This window comes from Nilaparvata lugens, chromosome 3 (genome assembly GCF_014356525.2).
Source record: "Nilaparvata lugens isolate BPH chromosome 3, ASM1435652v1, whole genome shotgun sequence".
In the NCBI taxonomy this organism is placed as follows: Eukaryota; Metazoa; Arthropoda; class Insecta; order Hemiptera; family Delphacidae; genus Nilaparvata; species Nilaparvata lugens.
This window is the reverse complement of record NC_052506.1, coordinates 593,219-616,728: the sequence shown is the minus strand read 5'-3', so window position 1 is coordinate 616,728 and position 23,510 is coordinate 593,219. Positions and strand designations below refer to the sequence as shown.

At 40.8% G+C, this 23,510-nt stretch overlaps 1 protein-coding gene across 3 annotated transcripts in view; it reads right to left on the bottom strand.

Moving 5' to 3' along the window:
* The window catches only part of LOC111044916 (transmembrane protein 98), a 54,397-nt gene that overhangs the window by 22,911 nt on the left and 7,976 nt on the right, over positions 1 to 23,510 (bottom strand). For all 3 annotated transcript variants that reach the window (XR_005570657.1, XM_039422569.1, XM_039422568.1), the window contains exon 4: positions 257 to 369. Coding sequence is in view for 2 of the 3 variants with exons in the window: in XM_039422569.1 (XP_039278503.1) it covers positions 257 to 369 (113 nt within the window). In the remaining variant the exon portion in view is untranslated. The remainder of the gene's footprint in view (positions 1 to 256; positions 370 to 23,510) is intronic.

Below are 23,510 nucleotides of genomic sequence, written 5' to 3'. Positions count from 1 at the left end.
AAGCTCTAGGCTTGTGCATTGGTAATGAGGCGAATGATAATGAGAGATGTTGCTTTTGTTGCTTTACATTCGAGAATAGAAACTTGTTGATAAAAAAAAAGAATTTTTTTTACAAAACTATATCTAGTAAATGAAGAGTTTATTGACAACTTTGGTGTGAACGCAGCTTAATGTTTACATTAATGTAAAAGATGGTTATAAATAGACATGTATTACAATAAATTATTGGCGAATTGTGATCAAATTATTAGTTTACCTGTACAATTTCATAGAGAGCTTGGGAGTTATGATGTCCGACTGAATAGGCCGCTATAGTGTTGGTTACATGTCTACATAGTTTCACTATTTCCAAGCAGTGTGTGATCAGATCTAAAACAAATTGAATTTAGGAACAAAATTAAACAAATAAAAAGACTAGAAACAGAATGAATAAAAAACTAGAGACTCCAAACACAGATTTATTAAAAAATGTATTAAGAACTACTCAGAAAATCAAAATGATATATAAAATGATCAGGAGCCAGTTTCATGGGCATTATTAATCACACTTCGAAGATAATATTTTATTAATCATAAAATACAATAGACTGTCATTAATCATTAAAACAAAAGAGAAAATTATGGCCCGGTTGCCAAAGGTTGTTGAATTTTAACGGTTAAATACCACGAGAGCCAATCGGAGAAGCGGAAAACGTCCTTAATCACAGTTAAAGTTTAACAGACTTTTGTACAACCTGTGCTGATGCACGGTTTCGCCAAGCCTGGTCAAACCGGGTACGATCTGAAAGTGTGCACTGAAATTATCAATAGTAAATATCACTATAGAGAAAAGATAGCATGCTAAGATATCCTATAGTATAAGTCGCCTATGTTATAAATTTCAAGCCGATTCCTGTCGACTACTGTCTATTCATTATTACTGTGTTGTTAAGGTGAGAGTGTATGAACGGCACAGTATGAGAGACAACCAGTATCACATAATTCAATTTATTTCCACATGAAATTACAAATTTGTACAATATAGTTAAGTTATAATAAGACAATGAATATAAAGATAAATTACTTTACTATTTTGTTTAAAATTGTAACATTATTGGAAAGTGGAATCCCCCAAGAAGACTATACGTCTGTGAATGGGGGAGAGTTCCTATGAGCAAGCTAATAACAAAAAGTAATGAAAGTTTGAAATAGTTATAAGCAAAACAATATATAATAGTTATTTGTATAACTAGAGTGAAAAGTGCTGTTTTTCTCCCTGAGGGAAAAGTTTGAAGCCCGAGGCGAAGCCGAGGGCAACAATTTTCCTGAGGGAGAAAAAACATTTTTCACTCGTGATATACACAACATTTTTCCTTCACCTACATTTTTATAAAAACTGCTAATAAAATAATTTTTAAAAACGTATGTGACCAAACAATGTGTTACAACATAATCTAAAAAGTAAAAAGTAATTCAAGAAGAAGGCACTTGAAGACAAAAGTGAGCCTGGCATATCGACAAAGACTGTATCTCGCTTTCTTCCGGTTGGTAGGATATCGGCTTACCAACACTTGTCCCCGGCGGTGTCCATGCTGCTCAAAGACACGAAGAAGTTGGCTGAAGAGAAAAACTACCGCTACGTATGGTCTAGAGATGGAAAAATTTTTGTCAGGAAGACTGAAACCAGTCCGGCTTTGCTGATTAGATCGAAAGATGATTACAACAAGCTGTAAATTAGTTTCTATTTGGTTATTGTTTTTTTTCTCTCTAATTTATTATGGAGAACTGCCAAGTAAGAGACTTATTGGAGGAACTTTATGACAATAATAATTGTAAAACTTTGAAGCTACAAGATTCTAATCATGTTAATTTTTTCTTTTCGGACAATTCTGTTTTAAAAATTTTTCATTTGAACATTAGAAGTGTCAGACGGAATTTTGATGAATTATGTGTGCTTCTTACTAGTTTAAATGTAAATTTTGATATTATAATACTCACTGAAACCTGGTTGTCTCATGATGACGGGTTTGATCTACCCAATTACAATAAATACATAAAACCAACAAAATATAATAAATGCGATGGAATTATTGTGTATATTAAGCATAGTATTAAGTTTGAAATATTGAATGTCGATATTCAACAAACAAATGTTATTAATTTTATTATTGATTTTCAACAAAACCAGTTTTACTTCACTGCCCTTTATCGATCACCGTCAGATACGAATGTTTTTGAATTCATAGATAACCTTGAAATGTTTTTAGAGGAGACTAAATGCTTCTCAAATCGAGTCCTGATTGGTGATACGAATATTGATATCTTGGAAAATCGTTTAGGTCTAGCTGGGCATAGGTATATGGATGTATTGAATGAATATGGGTTTATAAGTTATCTTTATGGAGGTACTAGAATCGGTGACGTATCTGAAACATGTATTGACCATTTTTTTCTAAAAAGTCGGTATTTTTGGCTTAATCCAGCTATTTTTAATTGTTCGATTACTGACCATGAAGCAATAATGGGTACTATTAGTGAGACTAAGAATCAAATATGTAAAAATAAAAATACTGCTGTTGATGATCTACAAATCATACAAGAAAAAATTGATTTAAATAATTTTAAGATTAGAATTGAAAACGAATCGTGGGGGGAAACTATGTCAGAAAGCAGTGCTGAAAAAGCCTTTACAATTTTCTTTGATACTATCATAAAACATTTTACATTATCAAAAAAAGTTTGTCATAGGGTTAGCAGTAGACAAACCCGACTTAAACCCTGGATCACATCAAGTTTAGTTAGATCAATAAGGACAAGGAACAAAATGACTATAAAAGCTAGAAGACAGCCGTTCAATGATGCACTTGCCAACAAATTAAAAAATTATAATACTATTTTAAAGAGGATTTTGCGCGTGGTAAAGGAGACTTATTTCAAAAACAAATTTATTAACTGCAAACATAATATCAAGAAGACCTGGGAAACAATAAATGAAGCAACGGATTCTACTAAACAAAAGAAAAATATATCTTCTGATATACAAGGCATTGATAAACGAGTAATAAAGTCAGACAAAAAGAAAGAGATAGCAGATGAATTCAATAAATATTTCACTACAATCGGTAAAGAGATTACAAATAGGAATCTAAAGAACTTAAATCAAGACAAACATACAGGTATAGAGTAATTCCAGGAAATTGTAATTCATTCTTTTTTACACCAGTCTCAGAAGAAGAAGTTATTAATACTATTTTTAGTCTGAAAAGAAGGGTAAATCCTGGCCCTGATGGAGTATATGCAAATTGCCTCATTGAAAATGCATATAATATTTCTAAACCTCTTGAGCATATAATTAATCTATGTTTTCAACAGGGCTACTTCCCTGACGAAATGAAACGGGCTATAGTCATTCCATTACATAAAATAAAGGAAAGGAGAAATCCAGTTTGAATAATTATCGTCCCATTTCCCTCTTATCTAGTATTAGTAAAATTATAGAAAAATGTGTAAAGTCGAGACTAATATCCTACTTAAATAAATATAAAATCTTAAATAGTTCGCAATTGGGTTTTCAGAGTGGCCTTAATACTTCTGATGCAATATTTAGAGTGAGTAGAGAAGTTATAAATCATTTAGATAGAGGAAAAAAGTGCTTGGGAATCTTTCTGGACTTCCAAAAGGCTTTCGACACAGTGGACCATGAACTCTTGCTAAATAAAATGGAAATTATCGGTTTTAGAGGCATAGTTTTGAAATTTTTTAGGTCATACTTAAACTTAAGGTTACAAGCCGTAAAAATTGATGATACAATTAGCAACGATAGGAGAGTTGAAGCTGGGATTCCACAAGGAACAGTGCTTGGCCCAATTCTATTCCTAATTTATATTAATGATTTATTAAATATTGATCTAGACTGTGGCTCTCTCTACTCTTTTGCGGATGACACTGTAGCTCTGTTTCATGGAAATTCATGGATGGAAACATTTAAGAAAGCAAATAGTGGTATAGCAAAGATAAAAAATTGGTGTGACCACAATAAATTATGTATAAATAAAGATAAAACTGTGGTTCTACCCTTTTACCTCACAATGGCTGGTAAGCCCTCTGAGGAGTACCAACTTAAAATAATTATTCATAAACCTGACTGTAATCAGTCTTATTGCCAGTGTGTTCCTCTCTTTGTTCATGATTCTGTAAAATACCTAGGCATCATGATAGATTCTCGACTAAGGTGGGAGCCACATATTTCTTATGTTTGTAATAGATTAAGGAAAACATTTTATAAGTTTGTTCAATTGAGAAATATTCTTCCATTGTACCAGTTGAGGATGGTATTCCTTGCCCTAATCTCTTCTGTAATTGAATACGGCATTGTTGGATGGGGAGGTTGTGGATCTTCCATCTTACAACCCCTTATTTTGCAATATAAGAAAATTGTAAAAATATGTCTGAATAGACCAGTTAGATATCCCACTAACCTAATCTATAAAGAATTCAAAGTTCTAAGCCCTGAGGATTTATATAAATTGAACTTATTAAAATATGTATTTGAACGACCATTAGATTTTCCAGTGACTCCTGAACATGGATATACAACTCGTGGTCAAGCCAGAGAGAAACTGTATGAGCCGAGATGAGTAACTGCATCTGCGGCTGGTCATGCAGCCTTTCAGGGTCCTCGTTTATTTAATGTTTTACCTTTCGATATTTCTAGAGAGTCCTCCTTATCGATTTTCTGTAGAAGGTTAAGACTGTATTTATCGGCTTCATAAATTGTTTCGTTTCATTTTTTTTTCATTGAAATATGTTTAACTTTATTCTGTAAACTAGGCTATATAACTAAGCATTGTAATCAATTTGTTTATTTTTGTGGAAGATGTGTATTTTTGTTTAGATTGCTTAATGGCATAAGATAATACTATTTATGTAAGTAGCTCTATATAGTACTTGAAGCAGCTGAATCGTTTTTCTTATATATTTTCTGTAATTCATAAGACGAACCACTCCTCGACGCAGGCCTAGCCTAATGAGGAGTGCACTTGATATTTTTTATGTTTCATGCTTTGTAAAATTGTACAATGAAGTGAATAAAAGTTATTATTATTATTATTATTATTATTATTAAACAGAAACAGCTGGCTTGTAATCACAGTTCTCCTCCGACAGCACTTTCTGTCGGCTAAAGTTGTAACAACAATGACAGCCAAAACTACAGCTATGATGAAGTTCCAGTTTCAAATTTGATTAGTTAATAAGTAATATTCGTTGGCTGATATTTTGAATAACATGGAATAAAAGAAAAAAAATATATACATTTTTTTTAGTATAGTGATATGAAGTTAGTAATAATATTTTGATACCTCCCTCGCGTTCGCTACCTTTCAGCCTGCCGCTCTGCTCTGCTCCCCACGCCACGCATCAACCAAATGAGTGGTCGACCCACCCGCCACCAGGGTGCGCCTCAGTCGCCGCCACCCGTTCATGCGTTTCTATTGGCCGAGCACCGCCGACCAATAGCAGCGCAGGTGAACTCGGGGACTGTGAATAAAAGGGGGCTACTCAGCTACCCTCGATAGCACTTGCTCACTAGCAGCCTTCCACTGAAGAGCCAGAAGAGACCACCAGCCGAGACCACTACCAGAGACCACCAGCCGAGACCACTACCAGAGACCACTACCAGCCGAGACCACTACCGAGACCAGGAGCAGAGCAGCGAGCAGGCCAATGAGGGAACCACGGCGAGACTAACCGCAACCTGAGGTGTCTTCCTTGTCTACTACCCAGCCGATGCCTAGGAGGAACCGAGCCGGCCGCCGAATCCAGAAGAGGAGGGCCCTACGTCGGCTTCGCCAGGTGGAGGAGAGGCTGAGGCTGTACACCGCCGCGCCAGCTGCGCCCCAAGACTTAGCGCCCCAGCCTAACAACTGGCGCGCGGTTCTGGATGCGCGGGTTGGGTGCCGAACCGACATCGGAGTGTGTGCAGCGGAAGCCTATGACCCTGCCTGCCCGGGGTTTGACCGAAGGCCCCTTCTAAACGAGGAAGTGGTCGAGGAGGTCCTCCCGGCGGAGATTCGGCACGACCTCTGGCTAGTAGATCACCCGGTCAGCCCTCTCCGTAGCCCGGGTAAACCAGAGTGGAGACTGCAAACCATTGACTTGAGCCCCTGCCGGCCTGCTCTCGCACCAGACGGACCTGCCCGGACCCTCGCGCGGCGTGGTATCGCGCCAGTCGACGACTACTAACATCTAGCCTGCCTTGGTCCCTTTTAGGGCCACCAGCAACAATCTTGGTCCCTTTTCAGGGCCACCAGCAACAAACTTGGCCTTTTTCAGGGCCACCAAAAGCCATTTTTTCAGACAGTGGTAACAACCCCTCGCTCGACCCGACTGACTAGCCCAATTGATGAACGAGCCACACCTTCCGCCATATCAATTATTGGCGCCTGCCAACGTGGGGCCACTCACTGTATGGAGATACAGTAACCCGTTACCACTGTCAAAACTTTTTTTTCAAACAAAATGTCAACCTAAATTTTCAACTAAATGTATGTCTTAAATTTTCATCTAAATGTATGTCTTAATTTTTCACACAAAAAATTCAAACTTATTTTCTTTCAACAAAATGTGTCTCTGAATCTTTCAATTCAGAATACCTGTCTGGGAACAGGCAATTTCCCAGTGGCGCCCATAACACCTGAACATGGTAGCGACTAGAACCGGAGCTGGAGACAGTGGAGATACGACCACCGAAGATTCGATGCAGTCAACCAGCCAGCACACCGAGTCTACATTCGCCGGCTGGCCTGCACAGACCACCGGTCAAACGACAGCAGCACGACGCAGCCGCCTGCTTCCACCAGCGAAACCGGGGCAACGCAGCCACCCGCCTTCACCAGCGAGCCCGCTCGACCAACCACCCTGCAACCCAGCGCGCTGACCGTCAACCTGCCTGCTCACCGTCAACTCTAGTCACGCCACTACCGCAACCAGCAACATGGCCAACTTACCGGCTCCAGCCGTCAGCTACACCGGCAACCTCAGCCAGCTGACCAGCATAGCGACCCTGCTACCGTTCTTCCGCGGCAAGCTCCATGAAGACCCCATCACCTTCATGCGACAGTGCACCGAGCTGCTACAGGGTCACCACATTCCCAGCTATACCTGGGTCATGCTTCTAAAAGCGCAACTACAAGACGACGCCGCCGCCTGGTGGAGAGACTACGGAGAATTCGTCACCACCTGGGAACAGTTCCGTGACCGACTTCAGGCCCTTTCTCGGGAGCCCATAAAATCGCAACCGCTCACACGGAATTTTATGGCACCACCCACAAACCGAACCAGCCAGTGGAGCGATTCATCCGTCAGAAGCTCCAACTACAGCAGCGCTTAGGAACCAACCTGGCTGAAGACGAGGTGATCGCCCTGCTCATCGGTCAGCTGAGTTCCGAGCTTCGCACCCTAGTTCGAGCTGCTCGTCCCACGAACTATGAAGAGCTGATCATGATCGCCAACGACCTGGAAACCGACCTCAACAGTCGACCAAAATATAAGCCGCCTCAACCTACGGCACCCACAGGGCCACCCCATCGAGAGCCGCCGCCGAGGTTCAACTACAACCAGCTTCCTCAGTGTCATTACTGCCCGGCCAAGCATTTTCATCGCGACTGCCCAGAACTCGCGAAGAAATGGCAGGGAAACGGCGATACTGGAGAGACTCGGACTCCACCCCTCCAGCACGGAAAGTAGGAGTCCACTACACTAACGATGAGGTGCAAGACCCGCAGCGCCAGCCTCGCAGGTCACCACCCCAACTACAAGCGATAACCGTCACCGAACCGGCCAGCCAGTCATTCCTTGGTCACGCCACCGTGGATCCTGCCAGCGTCACCGAAGACCCCTCGCTCTTCTCGGCTGACGGAGACTCTCCACGGTACCTAGCAGCCGCACCTCCACGGGCTATCAAGAATGACCCAGTACCAGTCGTCACCCAGGTCACCGTCTCACAACAGCAACCGCGTCCGGCACACCCTTGCGCGTCAACCACCCAGCCGTCACTCATGACCGTCTCACTCACAACGGATCGATCGCCTACCCGTCACGCCACCGTAGACCCTGCTAGCGTCGCTAAGTCTCCTTCCAATGTCACCGAAGACCCCTTGCTCTTCCCGGCTGACAGAGACTCTCCACAGCACCCAGCAGCCGCGCCTCTACTGGCCCGCGAGAGGACAGCATCACCAGCCGACGATGAGCACGTCATCAACCACCAGCCTGGGGAGGAACATGCAACTGTGACCCACACGCACCCGCCACCTACCGGGGTTGCTGTCATGGACGGAGTCACCAACACTGCCCTCGCCGCAGTCGACGACCAGGTCACCAACGCTGACCCAGCCACATTCAGCCACCAGGTCACCAACACTGCCCCAGCCGCAGTCAGCCACCAGGTCACCAACACTGACCCAGCCGCCGTCAACCAGCCGGTCACCAACACTGCCCCAGCCGCAGTCAGCCACCAGTCACCAACACTGCCCTGGCCGCAGTCACCGACAAGGTCACCACACTGCCGCCCCAGTAGTTAACAACCACATCACCAGCCCTCCGCCCAGCCAAGCACCGAACCTAGCTGTGATCCAGATAGACGGACAGACTCTACCCCGGATCCCTGTCATCCTCGCAGGTAAACAACTACACGCTCTACTTGATTCAGCCGCAACGTACAACTTCGAGAGAGCTGCCCACCTCGACCACGGTACACGGATCCAACCGTTGAAGCTACCTGTACTGCTGGCCAACCGTCACCTAGGATCGGGGAGTCCGATCTCACTAGGCATCAAACCTGCATCCTTGTAGAAACCAATCTGAAAAACTAGCTGTGAAACGGCCATACAAGGACATCTGGAACTCCAGATCCAACAGCACATTCAAAATATTCCCTTCCTAGGTCTACCTGACCTACGCGAAGACATCATCTTGGGATGACCATGGTTTCGGGAGAATAAGGCAGTGCTTGACTTTGAGCAAGACAGGCTAATCTACGGCAAGACGCAGCGAGACACGATCTTCTGGATAGCGCAATCACCAGTCTCAGTAGAGATGGACACTCACCTGGTTGACAAGTTACTAGAAGACACGCCCAGCGACCAGCACCGACGGTTAACAGTATTACTGCAACAACACGCAAAATTGTTCATGGAGCAGATGCCACCCTCCATCACCACGGCCGCCACCATGACAATTCAACTCAACAGCTCAGAAATACGCAGCCAGCGGCCTTACCGATACTCATGGGAGAAACTGCAAATTATCGAGTCCGAAGTTGCCGCCCTCAAGGAACGCAACATGGTAGAAGCCAGTGATTCGCCTTACAACTCTCCAATCGTCGTTGTCCCCAAGAAGGACGGCACATCACGGTTCTGCATCGATTACCGATGGCTGAATTCCATCACCGTTCCAGCCACGGCAACGCAGATGACCCTACAGGACGTCATTCGAAGCCTGGGAACTTCAAAAATATTCAGCTCACTCGACCTACAGATGGGATACTGGCAGGTACCACTCGCACCCCAGTCTCGACCTTACACTGCCTTCACCACTCCCTACGGCGAAAAGCTACAATTTAAGGTCATGCCTTTCAGCCTACGAAATGCACCCAGCTGCTTCCAATCCATGATGAACAAGGTACTGAGTGGATACGTTGACAAGTTCTGCTACGCTTATCTCGACGACATCATTGTGTACTCGGATACCTGGGAAGAACACTAACTCCACTTAGCCAAAGTGTTTGAACGGTTAAATCTATACAATCTCTCTGTCTCAGCAGCAAAATGCCAGATTGGCCGCAAGCAACTTGAATACCTCGGTCACATAATCACCTCCGAGGGCAACCAAGCAAAACCGCAGGCTCTCCTAGCTGTGACTTCTGCCCAACCACCCACCACCAGAAAGAAACTGCGAGAATTTCTCGGAGTAGTCGGCTGGCTACGAGAATTTTTACCCAATGCCGCTGACATTTGTGCGCCTCTGTCTGAGCTACTTAGCACGAAGACGCGATGGAAATGGTCACCAACAGAAGAGACAGCTTTCCGCCGCCTACAAGCATTGACCGCCAACATCCAACCACTCTGTTGACCAGATTTCTCCAAGACCTTCATCCTACAGACAGACGCTAGCAAGGTCGGTATAGGGGCTGTCCTATACCAAGAAATCAACAATGACCGTAAGGTGATCGCATACGCCAGTGCCAAGCTGAACCACACGGAACAACAGTATCACAGTAATGAACAAGAGTGTCTTGCGGTTGTCTGGGCAATAAAGCTATATCGCCCTTACCTGGAAGGCAGGCCATTCATACTCCATACCGACAATAAGATTACCTGGTTACAAACTGCAAAGGACAGCCGCGCCAAACTCACTCGATGGGCCCTGCTCCTACAAGAATTTGACTTCACCCTAGAACACTGCCTGGGTAAAGAGAATCAGTTCGCCGACGCACTGTCACGGCAACCCGACAACGAAAAAGTTGAGGAGACCAGTCAACAACTAGAACGAACCATGCCTCCCGACATCCTGCCAGTCACCAGTGAACCTGCTACGCTAGCAAGCATTGCAACCGAAACTGAACTGTTAGAAGAGATTCGGAAAGCACAGGCCACAGACGACCAGATCAACGCGCAGGTGCAATGATGGATGGAGATCGAACCCCGACCGTTGGAGGATCAACCAGGAACTGATCAAGTATTCCTCACCAGTTACCGCCTACACAACCAACTCTGGGAGAAGAAGACACGCGACGGTTGGCAAATAGTCATACCGCCCAACTTTCGCACCCGGCTACTGTTCCGCTATCACGACGATGATCTAATGGGACATCCAGGCTACGCCGAAACCTACCGAAACATCGCTACATACTACACTTGGCCCCGTATGAAGGCGCAGATAACCGCGTACGTACAAAATTGCCTGCTGTGTAGCTGCTCAAAAGAGTACAACCAGAATCACGAACCTACGCAATGACCGCGACGGTCTACTAGACCATGGGAAACCGTATGTCTCGATCTGATGGGCCCCTACCCACTCTCCAAGCGAAGAAATCGATTCATATTGGCCATCACTGATTCTTTCTCCAGGTGGATAGAAGCCTACCCGCTGCCTCACGGCGACGCCAACACGATTGGCCGCACAATGGATACGCACCTGTTTCCCAGATGGGGATACCCAAAAATCCTACTCTCCGACAATGGCACTCAGTTTACGGGGAAACTATGGAACGAACTTTGCCTCAAATGGGGAGTCTTACACTACACCATGCCAATTTATCCCCCCCGGGCCAACCCTACCGAGAGAAGGAACCAGGAACTCAAGAAGGGACTACGGATCCGCCTACAAGAACAACACCAAGAATGGGAGAACCAACTACCATCTGTGCTATTCACCCTGCGAAATCGACAGAACACGGCAACAAGATACAGCCCCAGTCAAATCCTGTTTGGCCAAACCCTTCCACGGCCAGGGGAATGGAGCCACTGGCCCAAAAATCAACTCAAACCGCACAAAGACCATATTAACCAGCGTCTACACACGCTAACCACAATCCAACGTGAAGCCGTGTTGGACCAAGAAAATTATCTCAATAGGAAGGGAGACCCGATAGCCGAGACACAGCCTCGTTACCAGATCGGCGACCAGGTGCTCACACGGAATCATCAACTCTCCAACAAGGCTCAGAAATTCCACGCGGGCCTAGCACCCAGATGGAAGGGACCATATACGGTCGCCCACAACCAAGGAGCTGTCTACTGGATCACCCGTGACAACGAGACCATCAAGGTGTACGAGACTCAACTACGCCCGGCTCCAACCACCGACCAGCAACATCTCTTGGAATAACAACCCACCTGTTGGGGGAGACCCTTCTGGTCTTATTTCTGTAATTATTGACCACAACCCACCTGTTGGGGGAGACCCTTCTGGTCTCACTTCTGTAAAATTATCGCCCAATGGCACTTTTGTATATTTTGTAAACATTGTATCTTGTTTTTTGCAATCAATAAATTCTCGCCGTGGCTACCTCAAACGGGGGGGGGGGAATTGATACCTCCCTCGCGTTCGCTACCTTTCAGCCTGCCGCTCTGCTCTGCTCCCCACGCCACGCATCAACCAAATGAGTGGTTGACCCACCCGCCACCAGGGTGCGCCTCAGTCGCCACCACCTGTTCCTGCGTTTCTATTATTGTTATATTATTGTAAACACTGAATATTGTTATATTATTGGCCGAGCACCACCGACCAATAGCAGCGCAGGTGAACTCGGGGACTGTGAATAAAAGGGGGCTACTCAGCTACCCTCGATAGCACTTGCTCACTAGCAGCCTTCCACTGAAGAGCCAGAAGAGACCACCAGCCGAGACCACTACCAGAGACCACCAGCCGAGACCACTACCAGAGACCACTACCAGCCGAGACCACTACCGAGACCAGGAGCAGAGCAGCGAGCAGGCCAATGAGGGAACCACGGCGAGACTAACCGCAACCTGAGGTGTCTTCCTTGTCTACTACCCAGCCGATGCCTAGGAATACGTCTGTGAATGGGGGAGAGTTCCTATGAGCAAGCTAATAACAAAAAGTAAAGAAAGTTTGAAATAGTTATAAGCAAAACAATATATAATAGTTATTTGTATATCTAGAGTGAAAAGTGCTGTTTTTTCTCCCTGAGGGAAAAGTTTGAAGCCCGAGGCGAAGCCGAGGGCAACAATTTTCCTGAGGGAGAAAAAACATTTTTCACTCGTGATATACACAACATTTTTCCTTCACCTACATTTTTATAAAAACTGCTAATAAAATAATTTTTAAAAACGTATGTGACCAAACAATGTGTTACAACATAATCTAAAAAGTAAACAGAAACAGCTGGCTTGTAATCACAGTTCTCCTCCGACAGCACTTTCTGTCGGCTAAAGTTGTAACAACAATGACAGCCAAAACTACAGCTATGATGAAGTTCCAGTTTCAAATTTGATTAGTTAATAAGTAATATTCGTTGGCTGATATTTTGAATAACATGGAATAAAAGAAAAAATATATACATTTTTTTTAGTATAGTGATATGAAGTTGGTAATGATATTTTCAGCATACAAACAAAAATTTTATATATCGATCAAATGTCTGGTTGAGGTATTGAATTTAGTTGGTTTAATGACTACTCTATATGCTTCCTCATCTGAGCTTAGACCTTCTGACCTATTCCAAATGTACGTTTTTAAAATAGAGATGCTTCCCATGTTATTTAAATGGAGTCACTTTTACTCCCTAGGGAGTTTTTCTGTTTTTTAGTACCGAGAGCGAAAAAGTGACACTTTAGTATCATGTTTCAGGGAGTAAAGTAGTCCAAGTACTTTTGACAGTAGGTGGAGGAAAATACATTTATAATACTAAGGGCCAGGGCCAGTTTCCGAGCTCGGTATTTAGTTAAGTTCTAGACTTTAAACAGCTGCAGTCAGAAAATTAGCTTTCCAAAACGGGGCATAGTCGCAGTTTTTATAACAGTAGTCGCAGTTTTTATTTTCTCATTTCTATAATTGGAAACGTTTTTTCTTGACGAAATTGAACATTTCTAAATAATTAAAAACAGCTGAAACTTCACACTACTTTCTCTTTATTTTATTTTGTGTTTAATTTTCTAGTTTTTTTTTGAAATTTAATTCAAACGTGACTTTGACAATGACTACGACTACGCCCCGTTTCGGAAAGCCAATTTTCTTACTCCAGTTGTTTAAAGTCTAGAACTTAGCCAAATCCCGAGCTCGGAAACCGGCCCTAAGATAACCTAACATATATGCTGGTATGATGGAGTGCAATCTACAGACTATTGCATTTCCCTACCACTGTTTTTGTCACCATTTGTGAAAAGTGCTCAAATGGAAAGAAAGAGCTATAAAAAAGAGCAAGAGGACTCGACTGTGACAATTTATTCATTAAATTTTAGAGATTTAAGAAGCATAGGAAATGAGTAAGCCCTCGGTTCCAGCTATGCCAACCTATGCCAATCAACCATTTAAACAGCTTCCTTTTATACACCACATCGCTGCAGCTCTCAGCCTCCCTCATAATATCTCCCTGATAATAGTTTAATAATTTGGCTTCACCAAAAACAATGACTAGGACTATCGGCTTGAGTTGACAGTGAAATTCACAGCACAAACGCCCTAGACCATGGGATATCTGCCTCCTGAAAATCATGCCTACTGTATCATGTGTAGTGATACTGTATCATTTATGGTGATACTATAGAGAAAAGATAGCATAAGAATATATCCCATGATGAAGGTCGTTTATGTTCCAAATTTCAAGCCACTTTTTGTAAACTCAATTCCATTACTGTCCACTATTGTCTATTATTAGTGTTTTGGCCGTGTGAGAGTGTAGGAACGGCACAGTATGAGATACTACCAGCGTCACTTAATAGCTTCACCTTGAGTTAACAGTGAAATTTGCAACACAAACGCCCTATACCATGGGATTTATTGTTATGCTATCTTTTCTCTATGCTATCACCATGGAAATCATAATTGACCGAGCGAAGTGAGGTCTAAGATTCAAGTCAACGGTTTGTCATTTGTTTAAATGTTTATATGTTGCGCATTTACGGCGAAACGCGGTAATAGATTTTCATGAAATTTGATAGGTATGTTACTTTTTAAATTACGCGTAGACGTATATACAAGGTTTTTGGAAATTTTGCATTTCAAGGATAATACAAAAGGAAAAAGGAGCCTCCTTCATACGCCAATATTAGAGTAAAAATCAGACTATAGAATTATTCATCATAAATCAGATTATGTCGAGTGGATTATAAATCGCATGCCATGATGCATGCAATTCAATATTTCAATGTAACTTGGTAAAAAATCAGCAGCTGTGTAGACTATAAATTGCATGCCTCATTGAATGCAATTTTCATACACTATTAAATATGATGCAAGGAATTTATAACAGCTTGTCTGGGCGCCTAGATGTCTTCTGGTTTTCTCGCGCTAAATTCCGGAAAGCGTTATTATGATAGTTAAATGATCTGATCAAATAAATAAATTACTGTATCAGTGAGGATGTGCATATGGTTTGGGACGTCGTTCAGTTATAAATGTTATTTATTCTATTGATGAAATTTTGTTCATTATTTGTTATTAAATTCTTTAATTTTTACAATTTTTGGAATTTTGAATTCTCAATTTGTTTTATTTTTACTTTTTTTCATAAGTATTTGAAATCTTTGTATTTTCCATTTTTGAATTATGTGGTATTTTTGTTGTTTGTATTATTTATTATTGCATAAGTTCGTATTATTTTTATCATTATTTTTCTTTTTTCATTTGTATCTGTACAATTTTTATTGATAGGGAGACATATTTGGGGAAACCCGTCGTCTCCATTGTGAATAAATAAATAAATAAATGAACTATTAATTGCGTGCAATAACGCATGCTAAAAACTAAAATAACATAGTATTGGTATCGAACTTTCTCTGCTTTGAACTTGGGCTGTATTGTTGCCAGTATGTCTTGAAGGAGATTAGCTTTTGATGTTAGCATTTTTGATACACCAACCCCAACAGCCATTAGCCGGTTTCACAACGATATCTCGCCGACACGACATACAGACAGGATTTACTCTGATGGACAGTATAAGAGGAGGCGGCGGTTTAAAACTGTGCGAGGTCTACTGTTCACAGAGCTACTAGTATTTTCCAGTGCACTCGTTGTAAAGCATACATGATTTTACCATGTTCAAATGTCTCGACCGAACTTGGTGAAACCGGACATTACAATTCTGATATCCACTATTGTTCTAAAGCCTGGTCCACACGCTACGATATATTGCACCAATCTGATCGGTACCGACCATATCGTTACAATAATTGGAGCATATGTATGCGATTGAGCGAGATTGATCGCGATATATCGGGGTTGAACGGTCGATCGAAAACTTGATCAACCTGGCAAAGATTGCACCAATCTGGCAAGATTGGAGCGACAGGTTGTAGCGTGTAGACAGTGCTTCGATCAACTTACTGATCAAGCTAAATTGCTCCGATCATCTGTTCAATCCAGTAACCAGTAATATTGAGTACCTTTTTAAAATAAATATCGGGGACCGAGCTTCGCTCTGGAGTAAAAAAGCTTAAAAAAATATTACGAAAGAAGAAATTATAATAATATTCATAGTTCATACAGAAATGTTCTATCTAATCACAGTGAATTGAGATTAATTCCCAGAGGAATGTAAAAATTCCATCACAAAGGCCCGGCTGCACAAAAGCTGGTTAAATTTTAATCCTGATTAATTTCACGTGAACCAGATCAGAGAAGACCATTTCAAAAAGATGGTTCTACTGGAATCAATCAGGGCCCTGTTTCATGAAACTTATAAGTCACATAATACAGGAGAATCACCATTCCAATTACATGCTCAATATAGCCGATAAAATCAGCTGTTCATGTATTACAGGACTTCCAAGTTTTTATGAAACAGACCCCAATGGATCTACTGGAATTAATCAGAATTGAGAATAACCCGGCTTTTTTGCAACCGGCACTAAGTACCCGATTGAATGATTAAAAAAGCTCAACAGCTGAGTCATCATTTTGACACAGTACCAAACACATGAAGTCGCTCATTCACTTCCATCATCAACAGACGACCAAATAATTATTATCAGCTGTTTTCCAAGGATGAATAATAATTATCCTTTTAATGTTCTTCAGCGAGTTGTCCCAGGGATGAGACCTAGTGCAATCGAATGTTTATATTATAAACCTACTATGTTATGAATTTCGTGAGAATCGTTAGAGCCGTTTTCGAGATCTGGCGAAATACAAACATATATACATCCAAACAGAAAATGCTCGTTCAATAGTATAGGATAAACTGATGATATTATTTATTGCTATTGATAATCGACTGAAACCAGTCATGTCCAAAATAAAATTAAAAAAGGGTACCAGTAATTCTTCATATTAATTATTTATATTGATACAATAAAAAAACATATAACATCTGATTGAGTGGGGGGGGGGTATGTTAAACAACATACTAAGCCAAAGCGTTCTTCAGCCAAATTTTGATAAATTTCAACATTGTCAAAAATGAGTTATTTTTCTCTAATAGTTTATAACACTTGAATGCCTTGTTAATCCGATATAGTATTCAATTAGGAGCATACAGTCCCAGACTCATAACTTGATCCGTGGATAGATTTAACTTTTTCACAGCATCAAGACGATACTATACCTAGCAATAACATGCACTCTATCCGCTGAGTTATCCAGTTATTTGAGTCAAGCAGCCAGCAAGCCGTAATTTCATAATTAGGTTGGCCGTCATCTGGAACCGTTTTCGTCCGAACTAGCATCGGCCGAAAACTACCGAACTCGTCCGAACGATCCCCCAACAAAGAAAACTATAGATGATCGTCCATTGCAACAGGTTCATATACGTCCGTGCACGGCCGTCTCCGGCCGATCAAGTTTTCGATCCGAATTGAATGGGATTTTCCGGCTCTATCCGGCCAAAGTCAAGCTCGGACAACATCATCCTAACCTCAAAATTGTTTCACAGTCTTGTCTGTTTTCGTTTTTTGAACTTGTTCTGTTTTATAAAGTTTTTACTATGGACAATGAAAAGTTGATAAGTTTGGTTCAAGAGCATGTTCCATTGTGGGATATGCGAGACAGAAGATCAAAATTCAAGATTCATTCATTTGCAAGACAAATCATCGTCTTGATGTTCAAAGGAATCTGAACAAATAGGATCTGAAGGTAAGATTATTGTAATGAATAACTAATTTAGTGGATATTTGTTTATTCAATTTTCAAAATCTCAATATAATCATTGTTTATGAAAAATTTTGGTTGCTAAGATAGTAGTTGATCCAATATTTATTGAATACCGGTATTCATTAGTTCAGCCAACTACTGAACTAAATTGACGTGAACGGTTCCTATAGACGACCATATTCGGCCGAATTAACGGCCGGCAGATTCGTCCGATCCAACGGCCGAACGGATCGGTCGAATACGGTTCCACTGGACGGTTACCCTTAGCAATACCACCGCCTGCCCCCTCACCGAACAAATGGGGGTCTTCTCATCAGTCCAATACTGTACAAGCTGTTAACTTGGACAATATAATAAAGTTATAAACTGATATATAGGCTAAATTCGATTAAACCCAACAGAACTTGAGTCAATTGTGCTTTCAAGAAAGTTTTAAAACTCTGCGAAGAAAGAAATGTACGAATTAATGAAGAAATGAATAAAATTAAATGGAGTGTGTAATTCAAACATGTGAAAGTGGCAAATAACCTAGCTTTATTTGGTCTATATCAAACTATTTCATTTCAATATCAGTGTCAACTCCTAAAGTCGAAGATAGATAGATAGATAGATATTCAATCCATTCAACACAGTGTACTCATTATTACACAAGCAAACAGTTGAACGTCGTCAAATTATCACAAATATAAATATAGTCTACTAATTAAAATAGTAGCGATTCCTTCAATGATCCTCCAAATACTCCTGTAGTAGTAGGCTTTGTCTATAAAATATTTTTGAAGGTCGGTTTTAAATCTATTAAGAGGAATGCTGGTGGATGCACGCTTTAAATGTATAGGAAGCTTATTATAAAATTTGCAGCCTGAGTAACTAGGCTTACCCTCAAAAAGCTTCCTCCTATGCGGCTGAATCGCAAAGTTGTCTCTGCCTCTAGTGTTGTAGGAGTGCGTATCGGAGATAAGTGTCAGGTCCATTCTATTTTTTACAGTATGCATGATCATTCTAAACATGTAAATCGAAGGCACCGTCAGCAGCGACAATGATCTGAACGCATCTCTACAGGGGTGATTAAATCCAAGGCCCGCTATATACCGTATTGCCCTCTTTTGTAGTACAAAGACCCTCTGCATATTTTCCTTTGTGGTACAACCCCAAAGCTCTATACCATATGTGAGGTAACAGTAAAAAGTAGCGAAGTATGCAACTTTAACGGTGTTTTGTGGGACATACTTCGCAAGATTTCTTAAGAGGAAGAGACTTTTACTTATTTTCTTCACAATATTATCAACATGCATTGTCCATGTCAACCTGTCATCAAAGTACACCCCCAACATATTAACTGTATCCGTGCACTCAATTTCATCTTCTCCAATACATAATTGAGGAAGAGTAGCGGCAGATTTGAAGTGGATAGTTTGACTTTTTGTAGAATTAATTGATAAGCAGATTTCATTGAAATACTGAACAACAGCATTTGTGGAGATGTTCATGTCTATTTCAAAATTATTCACATCTTTATCTGAGAAAAAAAGAGTTGTGTCGTCAGCATATAGTGTCAAGTGAACTCTGTCAGATACCGCTGAATGAACATCAGAATATACAGAAGGAAGAGTAGCGGCCCAGGATTGAACCCTGAGGGACGCCAAATTTAAGTTTCATTTTGGAAGAGGAAACTTCTCCAGAGGTCGAAGATATGGTGACATACTGAATGCGTTCAGTTATGTATGATTCCAATAGTTGGTAGGGGATACCTCTCACTCCCAGGCCTCGCAATTTAATCAGCAGGACCTTGAAATCGACACGATCAAAGGCCTTCGAGAGGTCTAAGAGAACAGCCGAGGAGTAATTTCCTTTATCTAATTCATCTAATATTCTCTCATACAGATTTATTGCTGCACCAATAGTCGATCTCCCCTTGACGAAACCATATTGATAGGAAGGAATAAGCTTGAATTTGAACAAATAGCTAGTTAATCTTATATGGATTATTCTTTCGAAAATTTTTGAGAGGGCGGGCAGAATTGAGATGGGTCGATAATTAGCGATATTCGTTTTATCTCCTTTTTTATAGATAGGAGTGACTTTAGAGATTTTCAGGCGATCTGGGAAAACTCCCTGTTCAAGCATTGAGTTTATGATGTTGACGAGAGGGGAAATTAGCTCGCTAATACATTTTTCAATTACACTCATAGATAATCCATCATAACCTTTACTTCGCTTAGATTTTATACTCTTAATGATGGAGAGAACTTCATATGCATTTGTTGGAGAGAGAAACATATTATGGTTTGGTTCAGGCATACTATTCGCAAATCCTTCTCTAGCACTGCTTTTCAATCTCTCTCTTTCAGTTTGCATTCCCACTGACACAAAATGCTCATTAAACATCTTTGCTATCTCACTTGGATTTCTAATCATCTCATCATCAACTTTAATTTCAGCAATCCCGGACTGACTTGTAGTTCTGCTCCCATCAACTCTGAAGCTATTGATCACGTTCCAGCAACTTTTGGATTTGTTGTCAGATTTAGAAATAAAATCGCCGTAAAAGTTTTTCTTTGCTGTGACAACCGCCGCATCATAATGTTTTTTAATTCTATTTATTGCACTCATATCCACCTCTTGTCCTGCCTTCATCCTTTGGGTAGCCATGTTCAGATATAGGCGCATTTGCTCCAACTCCTGAGTTATCCAGTTACCTTTTATGCCACTCTTTTTATTCTTGAAGTTTTTTTGGATCTCAGAGGACAACACACATTAAAGTGGTGAAGGAGAGTTGAATGAATCGATTGAATTTTTCATTTGTGTCACATTCCTCATAAACATTACTCCATGTTTCGTTGGATAAATGTAGCCTGAGAAGATCAATATTGGCATCTGAGCAATCGTTAATCAATGACTTGAATTTATTGTTTGGCCTCTCTGCTTTATCAGTTTCAGATGTACCTCCAGCAGAAATGTCAATGCATTGGGCAGCATGATCCGATAAGAAAGTATGAATTACCTGAGTGGAGTACTGTGAAGAAGAAATGTTTGTAAATATATTATCGATACATGTACCGCTTTTCAATCTGGTTACCTGGTCAATTGTGTGTGAGAGACCATACTGAGTCAAAATTTCCGTGATTCTTGAGCGTTTAATACTGTCCAACAGAAAATTCACGTTTATATCCCCAAGTAGAACAATAGAATCATTTGAACTAACTGACATTCTGTCCATCAGAGAATCAAGATTAGCAATGAAAGTTTCAAAGACTCCATTTGGGGGTCGATAAATTCCAACCACAATCAAGTTTCGAGAGGAAAGATTTAACTTTATTCCAGTCACTTCTATATCTCCTTCAACACATAATAATTCTGCATTTGACACTGGCAAAACCTCACTATTTTTTAAGTACTCATTGAAATTTTTATGAATAAATATTGCTACTCCTCCCTTTCTTTTTTTGTCTCTACAATAGCAAGATGCTAGGGTGTAATATTCAGATTTAAGTCTTTAATTTCAAAGTCTCTCAAAGCATGCTCCGTAATGACCAGGATATCAGGAGACTCATCTTCCAATAGTATGTCCAATCTATCCATCTTATTCACAATACTGTCGACATTTTGGTGAATAACTTTAATAGTCTTTCTACATGGTCTGTTGATCAGAGCTTGCCAAGAAGAGGCTCCGATTCGGCGTTTATCTATAGTCTCTTCTGGAAGCTCATCAAACTGAGAGACTCTACTCGAAGAGATCAATCCCTCACATTCCTCTTCAGCCACCTCATTAAAAAAGACTCTTTCTTATCTACACTTCTGCATGGTGATTTATTCTCAACCAATTCCGCCAGTCTAGTACACAGTATATTGTATCCTGATCCATTAAGGTGAAGCCCATGTCGGGTGAAGTTTGCTCGCCTCAATCTCTCATTTATAAAACACATCCTTATTCTCTTCGAATTTTTCCTTGTACTGCTATTGATGTGTTTATGAATAGCGTCATTTATCTCGTCAATTGTCTGGTTAAGTTGAGGTCTGTCAAAGCGATGTGGTATGGTGGTCATGATAAGATTGGTTTTGAGACTCATAGGAACCAAAATATCAAGTACTTTCTTGAATTTATTTACACTTCGTGACGTTTGAGCTCCAATGTCATTTGTGCCACCCATAACTATCAGAAAATCACTTGAACCAAAATTCTCAATTTGCTTTTCAACTCCTTCAATTACCCGTTCCATTGTAGCATTAGGTTTGAAAAAGACCTGGACGTCATAATTAGGAAGCTTATTACCAATAAATTTCCAGATTTTCCTTCCATGACTATCGGCTAATACCAATATCCTATTTTTATTGATGGATTTCTTATGAGAGTTAATTTCATTATTTTCTTTCGTTTGTGAGCTCGATTGCCTTTTAATTGTGTGTGGATCATTCACTTCATATATACTTTCGTTATCATGTCCCACTCTCTTATCTTTTTTCTCAGTTTTATCAACACTGGAAGAAGTATTTTTTGTTCGAGACTCTGTATCTTTATATTTACTTACTTCAGACAAACTCGATTTAGCAGTTTGGACAAGAGCATTGAAAGAGTTTTCTAGTCTTAGGTCATCATAGTCGACAGATGCATTGATATCTCCAGGTGAATAGAAATTTTTTAGTTCTACTGTTTCAAGTTTGAGCGATTTATTTTCGGCTCTCATAAGAGTATTATCCGCCTCTAGAACTTCAATTGTGGTGATCATTTCGGTATTTCTCGATCTAAGATATTCATTCTCCTGTTCCAAGCATGCTTTATTTCGAAGGGCTAATTCGATCTCAATTTTTTTCTCCTGGAGCGACTGTAATAAGAAATCCTTCTCCTTCCTGCAAGACTCTAACTCTATCTGAAGACTCATAGAATGTGCAATAATATCATCTCTTTGCTGCTGAAGCTCAACTTCTCTAAGAGATTCATCCAAGGGTAGCATACGAGGTGATGAAGAATTTCCTCTATATGAATTCACGGCAGCATTTTTTGTGGCTATCTTAATAAATTCTCCACCTCTTACAGGTGAGTAAGGACTATTCGAGTCACTCATATTTTGCTTATCAATATTCACCTTCTCCACATTGATTGGTGATTTCAGCATGCTGATATTAGCTTCGGAAGATTTTGTAGGCGAATGGCCATGGACACCCTCAGCTTTCAAGACTTCCGATTCGCTCAAGTTAGTTCTCACAGTAGCTGAGCAAGACCGTTGCAAGCAACGCCATACCACACTGTCATCAGCTCGACGAGTATCTCGTCTATATCTATAGCCTTTAAAAATTAGCCCTGGCTTTCTTTGCTGAGTCAAAAATTTTTCAATTTTTTCCATGCCAAGTGTCTAAATTTATTATTATGATCTTATTTATAATTCAAGACAGCCTATCTACCCCTGACTTCCACTTCCTTCGTAGAAACACCCTAAAAGCTCTATACTGAAAAAACAGATTTAATAATTTGAGATAAATTCCTATAGAAAAAAAAGATTATTTCAGCTCTCAATTTTGTATTAGTGTTAATAGTTATCCCTCAAAATAAACCTTGCCTTATTTTGTATTAGTGTTTAGTATTTTGTTCAATTTGGAAGTATTATTCTATAATCGTTAAGGAAAAGGTGGTTATTCCAAATTACTAAAGTTTTAGTCAGTATTTTTTGTAAGATTTACGGATTGAAGATATAGTGACAATGTTC